General features: G+C 45.7%; 1 protein-coding gene across 1 annotated transcript; it reads right to left on the reverse strand.

Moving 5' to 3' along the window:
• Positions 1-6252: 6252 nt before the first annotated feature.
• Positions 6253-17700, reverse strand: CENPQ (centromere protein Q). The gene is made up of 9 exons (XM_056856821.1): positions 17584-17700; positions 16550-16598; positions 15684-15798; positions 12290-12358; positions 9896-10025; positions 8777-8896; positions 8448-8525; positions 8091-8219; positions 6253-6264 (listed from the first exon to the last, which is right to left on the reverse strand). Exons 1-9 carry the CDS (start codon positions 17698-17700, stop codon positions 6253-6255), a joined length of 819 nt encoding a protein of 272 aa, XP_056712799.1.
• Between the last annotated feature and the right edge of the window lie 1304 nt (positions 17701-19004).

Genomic DNA, 19004 nt, shown 5'->3' on the forward strand with positions numbered 1-19004 from the left:
CTGGGAGGCCGACGTGGACCCCCCGATTCTCGGAGACCGGGCAGCGGCAGAGAGCAGCGTCAGAACCAGGAGGCGACTTCTACCGGGGACCGCTGGCCGCTTGGTATGGAGAAGGGGAAGGGTGGAAGGACCCCACGCTCGCTCACACCCCGACCCTCACTGCAGAAGCGGCCACTCTGATACGCGGACAGAATCAGATGCTCGTTCTGCAGAATCGGGACCTGCAGACTCAGCTAGATACCTTGCAGCGAGACCTGGCAGCCGTTCTAGGGGCAGTGAGGGGGCTTGGACAGCCCGTGCAACAATCCCAAACGGGTTCACGGCCGACTACAGGACCGCTCGTTGTTGGGGAGGCTCCCACGCCCAGACGCCCTACGGCCAGAGACCTGAAGGTATCTTTCGACGGGTCCAGCTCACAGTTGTCTCACTTCTTACTCCAAATCTCCGGCTTTATGAAGGACCAGGGGGAGACCTTTGCCTCGGAAGAAGCTCGGGTCAGGTATGTGATCAGCCTGCTGGAGAAGGAGGCAGTGGAGTGGGCAGTGACAGCGGCGGAAACTATGCCCCGAGTTTTGGCATCCCTGGATGAGTTCTTGTGCGCTCTACGACGCCGGTTCGAAGACCCCCACCGGGGGGAAAAAGCAAAGATTGCCATGCGTCGTTTGAAGCAGGGAGCCCGCTCAGTAAGTGAGTATGCACAGGACTTTTTATCTTTGTCGTGCAAGATAAGGGAGTGGAGTGAGGCCACAAAGGTCCAGCATTTCCGCGAAGGGTTGCGGTGGGAAGTGCTGGATGGCTGTTTGACTTTGGGAGATCCAGAGTCAGTGGAAGAGTGGGTAAATTTGGCAGCTCTAGTGGAGAACCGCAAGCTTACCCTCCAGTTCTCCAAGGATCGTTCTTCGAAGACGATCCCTATTCCGCCCACGAGAGGGGACAGCGCAGCAGGTCCCAGGCGAGAGGGAAGACATCGAGGAGTCTACAGTCTCGACAGGGCACGTCGGTTCAGGGAGGGAGCTTGCCTTCAGTGTGGGAAGATGGGTCATTTTGCAGCAAGATGTACCAACACGCCGTCAGAAGGGACGAGCAACAGGGCGACACAAGAGCGGGAGGCGACACCACCTCGGAACCTGGAGCACAGGAGAGCGGAGGGGACGAACGGTCGCCGGGGGGCGGCGGCCCTGCAAGCGGAAACCTCATCGGATCGTGGCACCCGAGATAGCTTCCGAAGCCCCTCACCGGCAAAAAACGAGGACGGCCTTCTGTGAGGGAACCGGCACAGAGGGCACCCTTGGAAGAAACCAAACCGGCTCCATGTAGGGTGAGTGACCAGGGAGAGACATTGCTGATACCTGTTGTATTACGAAATCCCCAAGGGGGGGAACCGGTGGCCGTTGTGGCTATCGTGGACTCCGGGTGCTCCCGGACCCTAATTGATCAGGCGGTGGTAGAACGTCTGAGAATTGGGACTCGAGAACTGGATCAACCCTTACATTTCCATCAAATGGATGGGAGTGACCTGCGGGGGGGGCCGGTTCATTTGCACACTCGCAAGATGTGGCTGGGGGTGGGAAACCACTGGGAACAGATCCACTTCACGGTAGTGCCTAAGATTTCCTACCCGGTGGTCCTCGGCGTTAATTGGTTGGCGGGACATAACCCGAGCATTGACTGGGAACAAAGGCGGGTGGTGTTTGGAGCTCCTCAGTGCGAAAAACACAGCCGGGATGATTTACCCGGGGGCGAAGGGGGAAGCGCCGCTGCCTTGGAGGAACCCACGTTGCCCCCAGAATATAGTGATTTCGCAGATGTATTTGAGGGGACGGACTGTGACTTATTGCCTCCTCATCGCACTACGGATTGTGCCATCGAACTGATTAAGGACGTTAAACCGTCCAAGGCCCGAGTTTATGCCATGAGTCCTCAAGAGAAAGCAGTGCTGCGAGAATTTCTGGACAAGAACTTGGAGCGGGGCTTCATACGACCGTCCAAAGCTGCATTTTCTTCTCCCTGCTTCTTTGTGAAGAAGAAAGGTACATCTGATCTCAGACTGTGTGTAGACTATAGGGGGCTTAACGCGATTACTGAAACTAATGCCTACCCCCTTCCCTTAATCCCAGACCTCCTGAGTGTGTTACAGGAGGGTTGTATTTTCTCGAAAATTGACCTGGCGGAAGCCTACTACCGGGTCCGGATCAAGGAGGGGGATGAAGCTAAGACAGCCTTTTCTTGTTGTTATGGGTTGTTTGAATTTTTAGTCATGCCGTTTGGTCTGTCTGGGGGGCCCTCGTGCTTCATGCAATTAATTAATGAGATTCTACACGACCTCCTATTTAAAGGTGTGGTAGTTTTTTTAGACGATTTGCTCATTTACTCCAAGGATCCCGCAGAGCACAGGGAATTGGTGCGGGAGGTGTTGCGTCGTCTAAGGGACAATCATTTGTATGCTAAGTTATCAAAATGTGCATTCAACCAGGACCAATTGTCGTTTTTGGGCTATGTGATCTCGCCACAAGGGTTAAGCATGGATCCGGAGAAAGTGAGGGCAGTGTTAGAATGGGAACCTCCCAGAACTCGCAAACAGGTTCAGCAGTTCTTGGGGTTTGCGAACTTTTATAGAAATTTTATTCAGGATTTCGCTCAAATAGCTTTGCCTATTACTGATTTGCTTAAAACCAAAGGGAAGGGGCAAGGGGCCACTTTTGCACAATACCAGGTACCTTGGACCGCCAGGTGTCAGGCGGCTTTTGAAACTCTTAAGGAGCGCTTTACCTCTGAACCCATTCTGGCGCACCCAGATTGCTCCAGGCCATTCACTTTACAGGTAGATGCCTCGGACAAGGCGATGGGAGGCGCACTCCTTCAGAGGGATGATCAAGGGAGGCTTAGACCCTGCGCATATTTTTCTAAGAAGTTCTCTGGCCCTGAACTCAATTGGCCAATTGGGGAAAAAGAGGCAATGGCGATTAAACATGCACTCACGGTTTGGCGACAGTTCCTGGAGGGGGCTGCCGAGCCCTTTGTGGTATGTACTGATCACCGCAACCTCGAATCTATTTTGGGTCAGCGGAAGCTGTCAGCCAAACAAGTGCGTTGGTCTACCTTCTTCTCTAAGTTTAATTTTACCATCAAACACATGCCTGGGAAAGAAAACTGCTTAGCAGACGGACTGTCTCGCATGCCGCAATATGAGTGTCAGGTTGAGCGGCCGGTGGGTTCTCTTTTCACACGGGAACACCTGGGTTTGACTCCAGAGGGGAATAGTGCAGGAGTTCTGACCAGAGCGCAAAGCCGCGCGGCGGCACAGGACTCGAGTTCGAGTTCCCCTCGTGAAGTGGTCGCTCCCACCTCCTCATCCCCAGCAGTCCCCGGAGAACTCTCAACCACTACCGCTGGGGAGGGGGGGGGAATCTCCCAAATAGAGCGAAGGGACCAGGCTGAAGGGCCGGTACCCACCCCCTTGCCGGGGTCGGATGTTGCCATTCCCCGCCTCTGGGCAGTTCCAGAAAGCCTCCCGGAGGTAGTCAAGAAAAGGTGGGGGGAGGCTCTTCAACGGGAGCGGGAGGAAGAATCTATCCCGTCCCAGATGACGGACAAAAACGGTATCTGTAAGAACAAACATTACGTGCCCAGGGAACTGAGGCGGGAGATATTGGAACGGAGCCACAGTTCAACAATAGGGGGACATTTTGGGTTTGCTAAATCCTTACACCTAATAAGAAGACAGTTTTGGTGGCCTGGGATGCGCCAAGACATCGAAGTATTTATCAAATCCTGCCCTGTGTGCGCAACTAGTAAACGTTTGATGGGAAAACCCCCGGGATTATTAAAGCCCCTAGAAACTCCCGAGGCACCCTGGCGAGTGATTGGGATGGATTTCATAACAGACCTCCCATCCAGTCAGGGGAAGACTGTCCTGTGGGTAATCACGGATCTTTTCTCTAAGCAAGTTCATCTCGTACCGTGTGAAGGGATGCCATCTGCACATAAACTGGCTCGCTTGTTTGTGCACTGCATATTCAAATTGCACGGATTTCCACGGAAGGTCCTGAGTGACAGGGGCTCCGTGTTTGTGTCCAAGTTCTGGAAAGCATTTTTAGGAATTGTAGGTGTGCAGTTGGGTTTGTCATCTGCCTATCACCCCCAGACGGATGGGCAGACCGAAAGGGTTAATGCGGTGATGGAATGTTATTTGCGTTGTTTTGTTAATTATCACCAAGACAATTGGGTTGATCTGCTGCCACTGGCAGAATATGCCTACAATAACTCGGTGCACTCTGCAACCGGGGTGAGCCCATTCAAAGCAGTTTATGGAATGGATTTTGGACCATTAGGGGCTGTACCCACCCCGCCAGAAGGCGATCCCCCCGAGGTGTCTAAATGGGCTCACACAGTGAGGAACACTTGGCCCTGGCTTGTAAAAAACCTGGAACAGGCTAAAGATAGGTACAAACTACAAGCAGACAAACACAGAACACCTCAGTGGGAATTGAGGGTCGGAGAAAAGGTGTATCTTTCCACTAAGAACCTCAGGTCTTTACGCCCGTGTAAAAAATTGAGCCAACGGTTTGTGGGCCCATTTTCTATCTCCAGAGTTATCAATGAGGTTACGGTAGAGCTGGAGCTACCCAAATCCTTACAAGGGGTGCACCCGGTGTTTCACGTGAGTCTACTTAAACCCTTTCTACAAGCACCAGAATGGCACCCCGAACCCGAAGCGGCAACTCCCATCATGGTACAGGGCGAACGGCACTTTGAAATCTCCAGGGTGCTCGATTCTCGGAGGCGCAGGGGCCGACTGGAATATCTTGTGCGTTGGAAACATTTAAATTCCAGTCACGATGAGTGGGTGTCCGCTGTTCACGTACAGGCTCCAACCCTTGTAGCGGATTTCCATCGCCATTACCCGGGCAAACCAGGAAATCTGGAGGGGGGGCCTTTGGGGAGGCGGAGTGTCAGCGAGGGCATGCAATCGGACCCGGGATAGCGAGGTGACTTTCGTTTCATCTCTCCTTCCCGTGGGAAGGAAGAGGCAACAGCCAAAAGGCTCGAGAGATCTCCACTTCAAAGTGACTTCCTGATTGTAATCCTGCTCTGATCTTAAGGTGTGAATTCTCTCTTTTGGTATTGGGGAACCTCTGATGTTTTGCATTTCAAAGATGTTACTTGTAAACATGCTAGTGTGTGTACTCTATAAGAATACCCTCCAAATGATTTGGCGCCATTGTAACGTTGTGTTTCATAGGTTACTGTACCCTTCCTTTCAAATAAATTCTACTTTAAACTCTCTGCTAACGTCTGGAGTAAAGTGGATGATTCCTGAGAGGCAACGGAGTCCTAGAACCTGACAGTGGCTCCTACTTTCAGATTATGTTTCAATACCTATGGAAGGTCCAGTTTTACTTTGAAAGGGGCAAACGCAATGAAGATAAAAACTTTGCTTGGTTATAAACAAGGTTGATTTTTTTTTAATTAAGGGAAGAATACCACCACAAACCCACAACCTTGTCCATTAGATTAAGTCTAATGCACTGTAACTGGATGCTGGGAGCAGCCAAATATCACTAACATGTGTGCATTTATACCAGCTTGTCCTGGGACTAACATCAAGCCTGTGTATTAGTTTTATCTGCAGCAGTAGTTTTTTCTGTAGCAACACATCTGTGTGCCATCAAGTCACATCTGACTTATGGCAACCCTTAGTGGGGTTTTCAAGGCAAGAGACATTCAGAGGTGGTTTGCCATTGCCTACCTCCAAGTCACACCCTGGTATTCATCAGAGGTCACCCATCCAAATACTAATTTAGCTTCTGAGATCTGACGAGATCAGGTTAGCCTGGGCTATCCAGGTCAGGGCACAGCAACGCATATCAAGAATGATTCCGCCTAGATTACTAGGAGTTCGCACCCCCCTTTTTTGGTTTGGTTGGTTAACGAATTTCAGCAAGGTCACCATGTAAAAAACTTTATTTTCAGTAATTACATGTATGCAGGATAGCGACAAAGCAGCAAAAGCAAATGATCACCATAAGCAGCCCCACTGTGTCCACAGTGGGGCCAGGATTACACCCCACTGCCAGGATTATGCCCCAGATCATTGCAACAACATCCATGTCAGGTACAATCAGCTACTACATGCTTTTCAGAACTGGACAGGCCTTAACACAGATTAAGTCACAAGTCTGTCAGGCTGCGTGATTTGTGGATTAAGGCATCAAGGTGCACAGTGATCAGGACTATCACATGTAAACAGTTTTATTCCGTTCTCTGGAAAAAGAAAAGGGTTGAGAAAGACAAAAGTTCAATATTATATATAGTCCCTTTGCATGAAGATACACTGTTAACATATTTGTGACATTCTGCAGTTCAAAGTTGGCATTAGTCAAGCACTCTACAAAACAAAAGGGAAAATAGCATCTGGATAATTCAGGCGCGATGACGACAAGGAGAAGACAGAAACTGATTAATTAGACACGTCATAATCCAAAAGATATTGGGAAATTTCAGGAATGCAGTGTCTAAAGACAGAACGTAAGTTTCAGAGTTTGAAAACAAAATGGTTCGCTCTGAGCCTCTCTTGTATGCAGTCTTGTAAAATGAAAATGAGATGCAGCTGATGCTTCTGGTCTTCGAAAGGCAGGATTCATGTACTTTGTTTCTGAATGGGCCTCCTCAACAATCACTATAGTCTTCTGGCTGCTCAGTGTTAAGAGTTTCTCCTTGGTTTGGGATCTATAGAAAGTAAAAAGGTGGGAATGTGAAGAGGAAGAAACAGATTCTCATGTAACAACTCAGGCCAATTTCCTGTGAAGCTCATGAAAGCCGAACAATGCAAAAAGCATAGATGGGGTAAGCAAGCAGTATCTCAGTAGAAATAGATCAGGAGATATCCTTTAATCAGTGCTCTGACGTTGTTCTTTAGGAACCACCAACCCCATAAGGGAGGGAGAGGGGGAGAGGGAGGGAGAGAGAGAGAGGGAGGGGGGGAGAGAGAGAGAGGGGGGGGGGGAGAGAGAGAGAACGAGAGAACTAACCAAGCCCATTAAGTTTATTCCTATTGAGAGACTAGGAAGTCTCTGAAACATCTTCCAAGACATCCTTACATAAAGCTAACTAGAGCAATGAAGACTGTAACTTACAAAAGCATTAACTCAGTCTTGGCCAGGAAGGGTGGAGCCTTTAAACCCAAGACATTTGGTAACGAGCATTTCCAGCTCCTCCTTTTTCCTCAAGAAACTGACCTGGGTTCAAAGAACCCCTCGGCGACTCCTTTGGTCACAAAAGGAAGCAGTTATCCCCTCTTTCACAAGGATAGGCAGCCGTTCCAGACCACGAGCATTCCCTCCCAGCAACACTTCCACCTGGGCTGAAATCAAGTTGCATTGTTCACTTGCAAACACTTTCCAAGCACGACAGAAGCTCTTGAGTGGCTCAACTGAATAGAGTTGCCTGTTGTCAGACATCAAGACCTACTGTTTCATAAAGATGAAAAACACTGCCGGTGTCGATGCCGCGTAGGGCTGAGGTGGCATCTTTAATGACCACCACATCTCTTATCAGACAAAGATGAATGAAACTAATGGACTACCATCCCTGACTGAGCATTTTAAATGATCTGCCATTTCAAAACAAGAAGAGTTGGTTTTTATAAGCCAACTTTCTCTCCCACTTAAGAATCAAACCGGCTTGCAATCACCTTCCCTTTCCCTCCCCACAACAGAAACCCTGTGAGGTAGGTGAGGCTGAGAGAGCTGTGACTAGCCCAAGGTCACCCAGCTGGCTTCGTGTGGAGGACGGGGAAACAAATCCAGTTCACCAGATTAGCCTCCACCGTTCATGTGGAAGAGAGGGAATCAAACCCAGTTCTCCAGATCAGAGTCCACTGCTCCAAGCCACTGTTCTTAACCACTACACCACAAGCTAGGAACAGTCCCATTTCCCCCCATTCTCAGTAGGACTAGCAGTCATTTTATGAGCAGACTGCTTAAATGCCCTAGGTTCCAAAAAGAGGGCTGGGGGGGGGGAAGATACTGAGCATTTTACAAGATGTGGAAACATTTAAGAGCAACTGGCAAATTCATGTTCCGACTCACTTCATATTCATCCATGTTTCCATAGGCTTGTTCAAGAGAATCCAACATAGCCTTCATCTCCTTTGACTGCTGAATTTTGTTCAAGTCATTAAGGACACCTTCTTGGTTTGGGATCTTCAATATCAGCTCCTATAAAATGTGAAGAAGTGGGACATGTAGAGAGGAAGAAAAAGAATTTTCACGTGAGCCTCAAAACAATTCATAGTGAAGCATCAGATCGTTAAAGGTCACAACGAAAGCAAAAGGCACTGACAGGTAAAGAAGGCCATGGCACCTGGACGAAATAGTTCAGGAGGTGTCATTTAGCTACGGTCCAGAAACCTCCTCTCTCAGAAACATACTGCCCTGACTGCTTACCTGAAGAAGAGGTGCTTCTAGGCTCTCATTCTGGAGTTTAGGAAGAGCAAGAACGTCATTGCTTTCTTTCGAAAATAGCTAAAAGGGGGGAAAACAACAGGAAATGTGATCCCGGAGACTAGAAGCAGAACTCTATCCACTTCCCTCCCCACCTCCTTTATTCTGAAAAAAACTCCTGCTGAACAGTACTATAAAATGCACACCCTTAAGCTGCTATGACAGACACAAAGTACCTAGCGAGAACATGCATTTCTTCTTTGTGAAGCCCTACAGACACTAACCAGATTCTTTTTTCCAGACTGTGAACATCAGCCCCGTCTTTCACATACCTCACTCATCATCTCTTCTTCTGCGGCCAGCTCACGTTTTAACGCCTCCACTTCATTCTGAAGACTCGTGGTTTCTTCATGCCTGAGCTCTGCTTCTTCCACCAATTTGTCAATTGCGTCCTGGATTGAAAAGGAAAATACAAACTAAGAACACATTTTAACGTAAGACACCACTCACATAGCAAGCATTTGTCCATGACTGAACAACTCCTTATTCGTTTTTATAAGGATCAGCGACATTCTGCTGAAACAGAAGGAACATATGCACAAGAATACAAAATGACTTACAATGTGTGAACAGCGTAGCCCTGTGGTATGGGGAATGGCTTTTAAATAAAGGAGAGCACTTTGGGGTCAGAACACCACAGAGGGGGGAGGAAGCGCTCCTGCCTCCCCCACAAAACCATTTCCTGTGCCAAAGTAGGGCCAGGGCAGTTTCCTCCCATTTTGTTGCTCCACGTGCAAGCTGCAAAATGAGGAAGTAACACCCCCCCAGCACTATGTTGTCATGAGTGGGTGGCTGGGGGAGGGGAGGCAGTAGCCCTTAGTGAAAAAGGTGGACTAGAAGTGAAATAAACCAGTCAGGTAAAACAAAGGAGTGAGGGACAATTTTGTGATTTCCAAACACTGTTTCATACTGGCAATTTGTAAGGCTTTGTGTTCTGAAGACAGTCTGATCTCTTACTCCAGTTTCTTGCTCTCCTACTTTGGCAATTGTAATGGACTGATTGTGTGTATGATCCCTGATAAAGTCACCTGAGCCTAAAAAAAAAAAAAGCACCATTTCCGGATGTTTTTTTTTTTTTTTTAATTCTCTTGTCTAACTTTATTCTCTGAGGTGTCTCCCTTGGAGGCGTGGTTGGAAAGGGGCCGTGGCTCAGTGGTAGAGCATCTGCTTGGCATGCAGAAGGTCTCAGATTCAATCCCCGCATCTCCAGTAAAAGGAACCAGGCAAGTAGGTGATGTGAAAGACCTCAGTCTGAGACCCTGGACAGCCGCTGCTGGTCTGAATAGACAATACTGACTTCAATGGACCAGAGGTCTGATTCAGTATAAGGCAGCTTCATGTGTTCATGTGTCATTTCAAGGCTCAAAACATACCCCCACTTCCTTCCTCACCTGCAGCTCTTCCAAGCCTGCTTCAACTGCTGCAATCTTATCTTCTTCCTCGGCCTGAAGCTTCTTCAAACTCCTCAGGATACTTTGCTTCTCCACAGGAACTCTCAGAGTCACAAAGTGTTTCAGAAGCCTTGATCAAAATGATTTTAAAAAGATTACCACCATGTTGTAACGGTAATACAATAATATTGTGTGGACCTATCCAATGGATTAGTATTACACTAAATACCTTTGTAGTATGACAACTGTTGCTAAAACAATTGCCCTGTATTTAGTGTAATACTAATCCATTGGATAGGTCCAAGGCTAAATATTGTTTCTGACTACAGTTTAGACAAAATGCACTTACAGATTAGACAGAATTGATTTTTTAAATTATTTTTTAAAAGTTTATCATTACAACATAAAGTGACAATCAGTAAATTTGACATCTATATGTAGAACTTGTTACATAGATTTCTGGTGAATCGTTTCTGTATTAGGTTTCATTACAATGCTTTCACAATAGCTCTTAGTCTTATTTTCATCTGCATTCGCTTATCAAAAATACTTCTTTTAAAACATTTCTTTCTTAAGTCTTTCCCTTTTCTACTTTAATTCTCATCTGAGCCTCCTGCAATATATGTATAAAAGGCACTCCATTTTTTCTGAAATTCTGATCTTGGTCTGTTATGTATAGAAGATGTTAGACTTGCCATGACACCATTTTCTGCCTATTTGTTTTTTCATTCTTCCAGAGTTGGGCTTTTGTCTGCTTTCCACTTTGCTGCAGATATTACTCTTGCTGCCATTACCATATATTTGAATAATTCATTATAAATTTTCAGCTTATTGCTTGGCACCAACACACTTTTTGTTGTTCTTTCAGCCCCATCTGCTTCCTCCAGCATGGTGTACTAGTTAAGAGCAGTGGATTCTGATCTGGAGAACCGGGTTTGATTCCCCACTCCTCCACGAGGGGCGGAGGCTAATCCTGTGAACTGAATTTGTTCCCCTCTTATATATGAAGCCAGCTGGGTGACCTTGGGCTAGTCACAGTTCTCTTAGAGCTCTCTCAGCCCCACCTACCTCTCAGGGTGTCTGTTGTGGGGAAGGGAAGGTGATTGTAAGCCGGTTTCATCCTTCCTTAAGTGGCAGAGAAAGTCAGCATATAAAAACCAACTCTTCTTCTCTGCAGATTGGGAGCAACCCCAAAGATCAAGACAGCATCAGGGCCATGGCCACCTGCTTGCATTTTGACCCCTTTCTTTCCTCATATTTCTTTCTGTGCATTAGAGAATGGCAGGGCTAGACAGGCTGCTTTCCAGAGGGAGGAACAACATTGACAGGAGAATGTAGAGATTCAAAACTGGAGGGCAGGTGACTGATGGGGAAAATGCCTCTCATGAGGTGAGAACAGAGAAGGCAAACCCCAGTTATGAGTAACCATGCTTAGGATTAGCCTTTACCGCAGGTTGCCTTGGTTTTAAAAACTTTGGGTTTATAAGTCGAATACTCTAATAATGCTTCAATAGTTACTTTGCTGACTTTGGGTTCTTTTGCCATTGAGTCACAGCTGACTTTGGGCGACCCCGTTGGGTTTTCAAGGCAAGAGAGGTTCAGAGGTGTTTGCCATTGCCTGCCTCCGCATCATGCCCCGGTATTCCTCGGAGGTCTCCCATCCAAACACTTGCCAGGGTCAAGGGTGTGTGTGTGTTTGTGTGTGTGACTGGCCCAAGGTCACCCAGCAAGTTTCCATGACACCTTAACCACTACACCACACTGGCTCTTGACTTTATGTTTAGTCAGACATACACAGGGGGGTGTTTTGCAGTTTAAAGATAAACTTGCTTGAGGTGGGTTGCCAGAATTAAGAGTTTAAAAGCATGTATTCTTAACACTGACATTCTACTGACCTCCAACTTCAGTGTTCACCCCAACCTGAAAACTCAAAGACCTTCTTTTGCCAAGTGTGAGTGTGGTTGGGTTGCTCCTTGATATTCTTCAGGGCTCTAGTTTGTCTCCCACACAAATTAACATCTACATGAAACTGCAGGCTAAGGTTGTTTGGCGATTCAGGGCCAGGCACCATCAGTGCCGACAAATCTATTTCTCCTTTTCATTAGAGTCAAACGCTTTGGTGCACACGCTCAATGTGGTGCATGAAAAGTCAGGTATGGACTGATCGAAGGCCAGAACTGAACCTCAGTCCAGATAAGATGAAAAGCTGTTAGGAGATAGTTGCTTTGGTCAAGGATGTTATGCTTAGCTTCTGCTAAAAGGCTACAATTATAACAATACTTAGGGAGTAAATCCCGCTGAAATCTATAGGAGTTACATCTATGAACATCGGAAGTAAAATGTAGCACAAACACCTGCATGTCTTTATTTCTCTTGGTATCCTATATTCATTACCTTTCCTTGACGTGGTTTAAGTGCTTTTCAATTTGCCCTTGGTTTTGGGGATTTTCGTAAATAATAGATCTGGAAAGAGAAAAGGTAAAAGATTACTTTCTCACCAGTTGAAAAAAATTCCTTGAATTTGTCGCTCCTGTCAGGAACCTTACATGACATTTGCCAGAAGATTTAATTGAGCAGCACAACAAGATAGCTTATTTCCATAGCTAGAGTTTGTCTAGCTTTTAATTTCATGACTGCTCTTAAGAACATAAAGGTCCTGCTGGGTCAGACCAAGGCCCATCAGGTCCAGCAGTCTGTTCACACAGTGGCCAACCAAGTGCCTCTAGGAAGCCACAAACAAGATGACTGCAGCAGCAGCATCCTGCCTGTGTTCTACCGCACCCAATATAATAGGCATGCTCCTCTGATCCTGGAGAGAATAGGTATGCAGTATGATTAGCATCCATTCTAACTAATAGCCATGAATACCCCTTTCCTCTATGAATATGTCCACTCCCCTCTTAAACCCCTCCAAGCTGGCAGCCATTACCACATCCTGGGGCAGGGAGTTCCACAATTTAACTATGCGTTGTGTGAAAAAATACTTCCTTTTATCTGTTTTGAATCTCTCACCTTCCAGCTTCAGCAGATAACCCTGCGTTCTAGTATTATGGGAGAGGAAGAAAAACTTCTCCCTGCCCACTCTCTCCATACAATGCATAATTTTATAGACCTCTATCATGTCTCCCCTTAGCCGCCTTCTTTCCAAGCTAAACAGCCCTAAGCGTCTTAACCGCTCCCCATAGGACAGTTGCTCTAGTCCCCTAATCATTTTGGTTGGTCTTTTCTGCACCTTTTCAAGGTCTGTAATATCTTTTTAGGTGTGGTGACCAGAACTGTACACAGTATTCCAAGTGTGGTCTCACCATAGATTTGTACAAGGGCAGGATGATATCAGCAGTTTTATTCTCTATTCCTCGTCTAATTATGGCCAGCATGGAATTTGCCTTTTTTACAGTAGCTGCACACTGGGTTGACATCTTCATTGAGCTATCCACTACCACCCCAAGATCCCTTTCTTGGTCTGTCGCTGCCAGCACATATCCCATCAGTGTATATGTGAAGTTGGGATTTTTTGCCCCAATATGCATCACTTTATTTCTCCTTGCTCTTCAAGCAAGGCTGATGATTTACTGGTCAAATAAAGAGAGCTTCTTGAATTATTATCCCCAAAATACAATGCTAATGTGCTAAATACCATTATGTTTTCTAGTTAAGAGGTCTGGTGTTTCTGAAAAACAAATGTACCTGCCAACTCTGGCTAGGTGAAACAACATCACGAACCATAATTGTGGGGCCAAAAGGGTACCATCAGAATGTAATGTGAACCCCCACCCCCCATTTTGCATAGGGTTTCGCCAACCGAGGAAAGGGAGGAAGAGCATAAAAGTGGGCATTTATCCAAATGATCTAAATTGTGTTTCAAATTCCTCCCAGCATGCCTGGTCCCTCACCCATGCATTGATGCACAGGGAAGGGCTGAAGTAACTAGAAAACTGCCCTTTGTACATGCTCAGAGGCAGCCTTTACTAGTGCTCCTTGCTCAGAGGCAGCCTTTACTACTGTTCCTTAAGGAGATTAGCGCCCCTTCACAGCAGATGCTGCTAGGACATTTGAACCCGATGAGGCCTTTCCTAAAGAGCCATGTTTGGCTGCAAAACTATTGCTACAGGCTTTAGGTGTAAATTGTTGGTATTGGCAGCATGCAGCAACATTATGACCCTCACCTAAACAGAGAAGGCAGAGGAAATGTTCGTTGGTGTGGGTCAATTTAGTTCCACCCTGGGAACAGTTTTTGAACAATGTCTTCTGAGCCATAATGAATATAGAAAATAAGACGAGAAGAAATCTGTAAGGATTTAATTTTCCTCTCTCTTTAGACAGAGAAAAATCACCTCAGAATAATGATGATGAAGAGAAACCAGAGAAAGGCCTTCCCCTTGCAGTGGCGTAGAAGAGAACTGAGGGAAGGGAACATTCTTTTCTCAGAGCATATGACTATTTGGGCAGGTAAACAGTGCTATCGCAGTAGCAATGATCTCATCCCCAGTACACGGAGACACCTGTTAACCATGTCATCCTTTGCTTGCAGTTTTAGTTTTTAGCTGATGTAATCGGGGAAAGTTTTTGGGAAAGTCTGAAAAGGTTTATTTTGATGAGATAGCTTCTGGTCTTTTGTCTAGCTATTTCAGATATGTATTGATCATGTGATAAAGTGAACAGATGTGTTTATGCTGACTGGCTTATTATAATAGCCAACCAGGTACTTAGTAATAGTCACATGATTGTGATAAGTGACTTCAGAGATTGATCAGATAGATACGTTTTGCTATAATTATGCATGAGTCTGAGGACCAAATCAGATTTTCTTGGACTGAAGCTCAGAGATTGAAGGACCCCTGCTTGGTAAGGTATTAGGATCCTTCTGGCTTAATTGATATTCCTTAAGAGCAATGAATAAGAGACTGAATTCTGATTTATTTTAACAGACAACTAGTTTTAATATGCATTAAAATAATGTTAGGAGAATTGATTATACTTGCCTGCTTAATTACATTCTGTATAAGTTCAATAATATTAATACTATATTTTATACTGTCTTGTTTATTAAAAAGAACTTTCCTTTTATTAATAAAAGTTAGAAAGATTCAAACAGGTGTCAATTCATTTGCTGGTTACCTGAATAGAGAACCAAGGACCTATGTCCTGAGAAAAATATTGTATTATCAAAAAGGTTGGATGGGGTGTAAGCTTTTTCTAATTTGATAAAACAGGGATAATTGTAATACTGTGAATAGCAGCCAAGAGCAAAGCCTTGAGTTATTTTCAGTTTACAGCTCTCTGAAGTTGTGAGCAAAAACCTTGATTGCTACAGTGCCTCGAATGCTCCAAAGGGAGGGGCATCCCTTTAGTGTCCTAAAGCTAGACAACTCTTTCCCATGTGGCAGGCTTGAACAGGCGCGGTCCAAATGTGGGACTGCACAGAAGACCAAAGAGGAACCTCTGATTACTTCACAGCCTAAACGAGGCAAGACCTCACATCCTATTCATGACCTTTCTAGTCATTTCTTGATACAGAATGCAGAACTAGATGGACCTTGGAATGATAGAGTAAGGTAATTCTTATGTTCGCTACTTGGAATGTTCATCTAGTAACTATGCTGCTTAAAATCATTGTATTCCCATTCTTTTTTAACTAGCCCTGCAAGAACAGCTGGATCGAAAGAAGCCCTTATTTAAGTAGGGCTTTGAATCCAACCTGTAGTTCTCATCTGGAGATACAACAAAATTCTCAGGGTAGATGAAAGACAAGGAGTGCAATATTGGTGGAGACGCATTTGGTACTTACAATATTACCCCATGCATTACGGATTCCAGGTGCGCTCTAACGCTCTCTGGAAGTGGCTGCCACTTTGCTCTTTGGCTTGCAGTCACCACCACTTTTCTCTCTGGAGATGGTGTTTCTGCCAACAGAGAGCAAGAGAGTTTCTAAGATCACAGCTGGGATAACAAAACTTGACAGTATAGCCTGGACCGCAACACGATGTTGCTGTCATACAACACGATGGAAGGATCCCGCTCTTCCACTTTCTGATCAGATTTATCTCACAAGCGGTAAGCACTCAGATCCTTCCTTGCGGTTGACATTTAAAAACCACACACCAAGGAGAGAAACCGTTATTCTTCCCCCCACCCCACCCATTTGATTGTAGAGGAAGTGAGGGTCAGGTTAAGAACATAAGAAAGGTCATGCTGGATCAGACCAAGGCCCATCAAGTCCAGCAGTCTGTTCGCACAATGGCCAACCAGGTGCTTCTAGGAAGCCCACAAACAAGACGGCTGCAGCAGCATTGTCCTGCCTGTGTTCCACAGCACCTAATAGAATAGGCGCGCTCCTCTGATCCTAGAGAGAATAGGTATGCATCATGAATTGTATCCATTTTGTCCAGTAGCCAAGGATAGCCCCATCCTCCATGAATATGTCCACTCCCCTCTTAAAAGCCTTCCAAATTGGCAGCCATCACCACATCCTGGGGCAGGGAGTTCCACAATTTAACTAGTCTTCCATCCTTTTATCTATGTATTCTTTATTTACACGGAGCAGCACCACAGCATAGAATACACATTTAATGGATGTAGGAATAATCCTTGGTGCTTTTAAGCATGATACAAGGGACACCCCTCATTATGTAAAAAAATACAACTGTTTTGTACCTTCCGAAGACCGTGTTCTCCGCTTCTTCTTTACTGGTTGTATACCTTGCTGTAAAGAAACAGGCATAAAACAAGGGTCATTTGAATTATTAGACGGCTGTTTGTTAAAAAAAACTTTACACAGCATATTCTCAATCCAACTCACAACACGTTTCAGCATTTGGATATGAGGCAACTCTGAAGTCAGTAAACAAACATAAGAGAAGTCTTAGTTTTATAAGCCTCACTTTATGACCATTTTCTCATATGAAAAATTTAATGACATGGCTGTGCTCCTACGGTTACTACAACCTCTTGGAACATTCAGCAACACATGACTTCCTTAATTATTACAGTGCACCATTATTAATTTTCCATGTGGTGTATTGAACCAGTATGTTGCACAAATATACTGGTGGCACCATAGCTGATCCACAACTAAGCTTGGCCTTAAAATCAGGTATCACAGACTACAGCCAATAAAGAACTATTACATCTCAGTGGCACAAACACAACATTTTCTTTGCAGCAGAACAAAAACAAAACTTCTATGACCACAAGAACTCTAATACAAATTCTGCAAGCAGTGAGCTTCCATGGTGCCAGTCTCAAACTCTCAAGAGCTAGAATTGCCACATCATTTAACAGCAAGTCATCAGGAAGCATGAAGAATGCAAATTATTAGCTTTTTCCATAATCACTTCCTTGCGACAGATTGGACTGAGGCAAAGATGTGCACAGCTCCCAAGGAATGACAGGATAACATATTTTACTCAAAGGATGGCATTTTATTTATTTATTTATATTTTTATCCCGCCCTTTTACACACATATTTTATACAAAGGAGCATTTTGTCATTTTCCCCACCTGAAGTCTGAAATGGCACATCTCACACATTCAGTTTGCGTGACCTAGACCTCAGACTACATTAATCAGTCAAGTGTGCTTACTTTAAAAAAAAGTAATTTCAGTTAACCCTCCCAATGCGTGTCAGTGAAGCTACTCCTCTTCTCGCAATGCTGTCCTGCTGTTCAGTTGAAAAGTAAATTGCTCACTTCTCTCTCCGCTTTCTTTTTTGTTCTTCTCCCATATGATCCTCTTCTTTCGCTGGAAGGTCCTGGTTGACCATGAGAGCTCTTGGCCTTCACAGCTTCTTTTCTTTTGGCACGCATCAGAGGCACTTAGCGAATTCTGAAGAACCAAAATGCACACACACAAATAATGTGACTGAACTGGAAGAAACCCCTATACTTTTAACAGATTTTGACATCCAAATGCTGTGGGTCCCTTCACAGTTGTTTTCAAAAGAGTCAAAAGGTGGGTTCAAATCCTCGATGAAACCATCAGTCTCAATTGATAGCCTTCACCCAATTTACACTCTCTGTCTAACCTTCTTCAGAGAGCAGGTGTGAGGAAAAGAGGAGCAGGAGAGGCACGAACCTCCCTCCCAGTACCAGAAAGGACCAAATAAAAATGGAACATGGTGGTAGAAAATGCTATCAAGTCAAAGCCAACTTATGGCGACCCCGTGGGGTTTTCAAGGCAAGAGACGAACAGGTGATTTGCCATTGCCTGCCTCTGCGTAGTGAGCCTGGACTTCCTGGGTGGTCTTTCAAGCACTAACAGGGCTAACCCTACTTAACGTTTGAGATCTGACGAGACTGGGTTAGGATGGAATGTCCAGATCAGGAAAACTGGAACATACAACTTAAGAGCCAGCATGGTGTAGTGGTTAAGAGCAGTGGTTTGGAGCAGTGGGCTCTAATCTGGAGAACCGGGTTTGATTCCCCACTCCTACACATGAAGCCTGCTGGGTGACCTTGGGCTAGTCACAGCTCTCTTAGACCCACCTACCTCACAGGGTGTCTGTTGTGGGGAGGGGAAGGTGATTGCAAGCTGGTTTGATTCTTCCTTAAGTGGTAGAGAAGTTGGCATATAAAAACCAACTCTTCTTCTTCTAAGTATTAGCCTTTTTTTGCCATCAAGCACAGCTGATTTATGGTGCCCCTAAGGTTTTCAAGGCAAGAGGCATTCAGTGGTGGTTTGCCATTGTCTGCCTCCACGTTTGACCTTGGTGCTCCTAGGAGGTCTCCCATCCAAATACTGACCAGGGCCAATACTGCTTGGCTTCCGAGATCTGGCTAGCCAATAGGGAACTTTAAATAAAAAAATTGCTCCTTGTGAAGGACAGGGCTAAGCCCACCCCTTCTCTTATGAATCTGCCAGTCCCCCTTTACCCCGGTTTGTGAATCCGAGGAGCCAGAAGAAGCCAACTGGGGCCCTCGGAGGGGGAGCTGAAAGATTGAAAAGAAGCAGTTTTACCTGCTGCCTCTGCAGGTAGGGCTTAGAAGCCTAGCAGGGAAATCGGGGAAAGCTCTCTCCCTCTCTGCGACCCTTCGGCAGCTGAAATTCTGAGGTGCTGACTAATGTCAGTTGGATGTAGACCAAGATCAGGGAGACCTGGGTTCCAAAGAAT

The sequence above is a fragment of the Euleptes europaea genome, chromosome 10 (assembly GCF_029931775.1).
Source record: "Euleptes europaea isolate rEulEur1 chromosome 10, rEulEur1.hap1, whole genome shotgun sequence".
Taxonomy (NCBI): Eukaryota; Metazoa; Chordata; class Lepidosauria; order Squamata; family Sphaerodactylidae; genus Euleptes; species Euleptes europaea.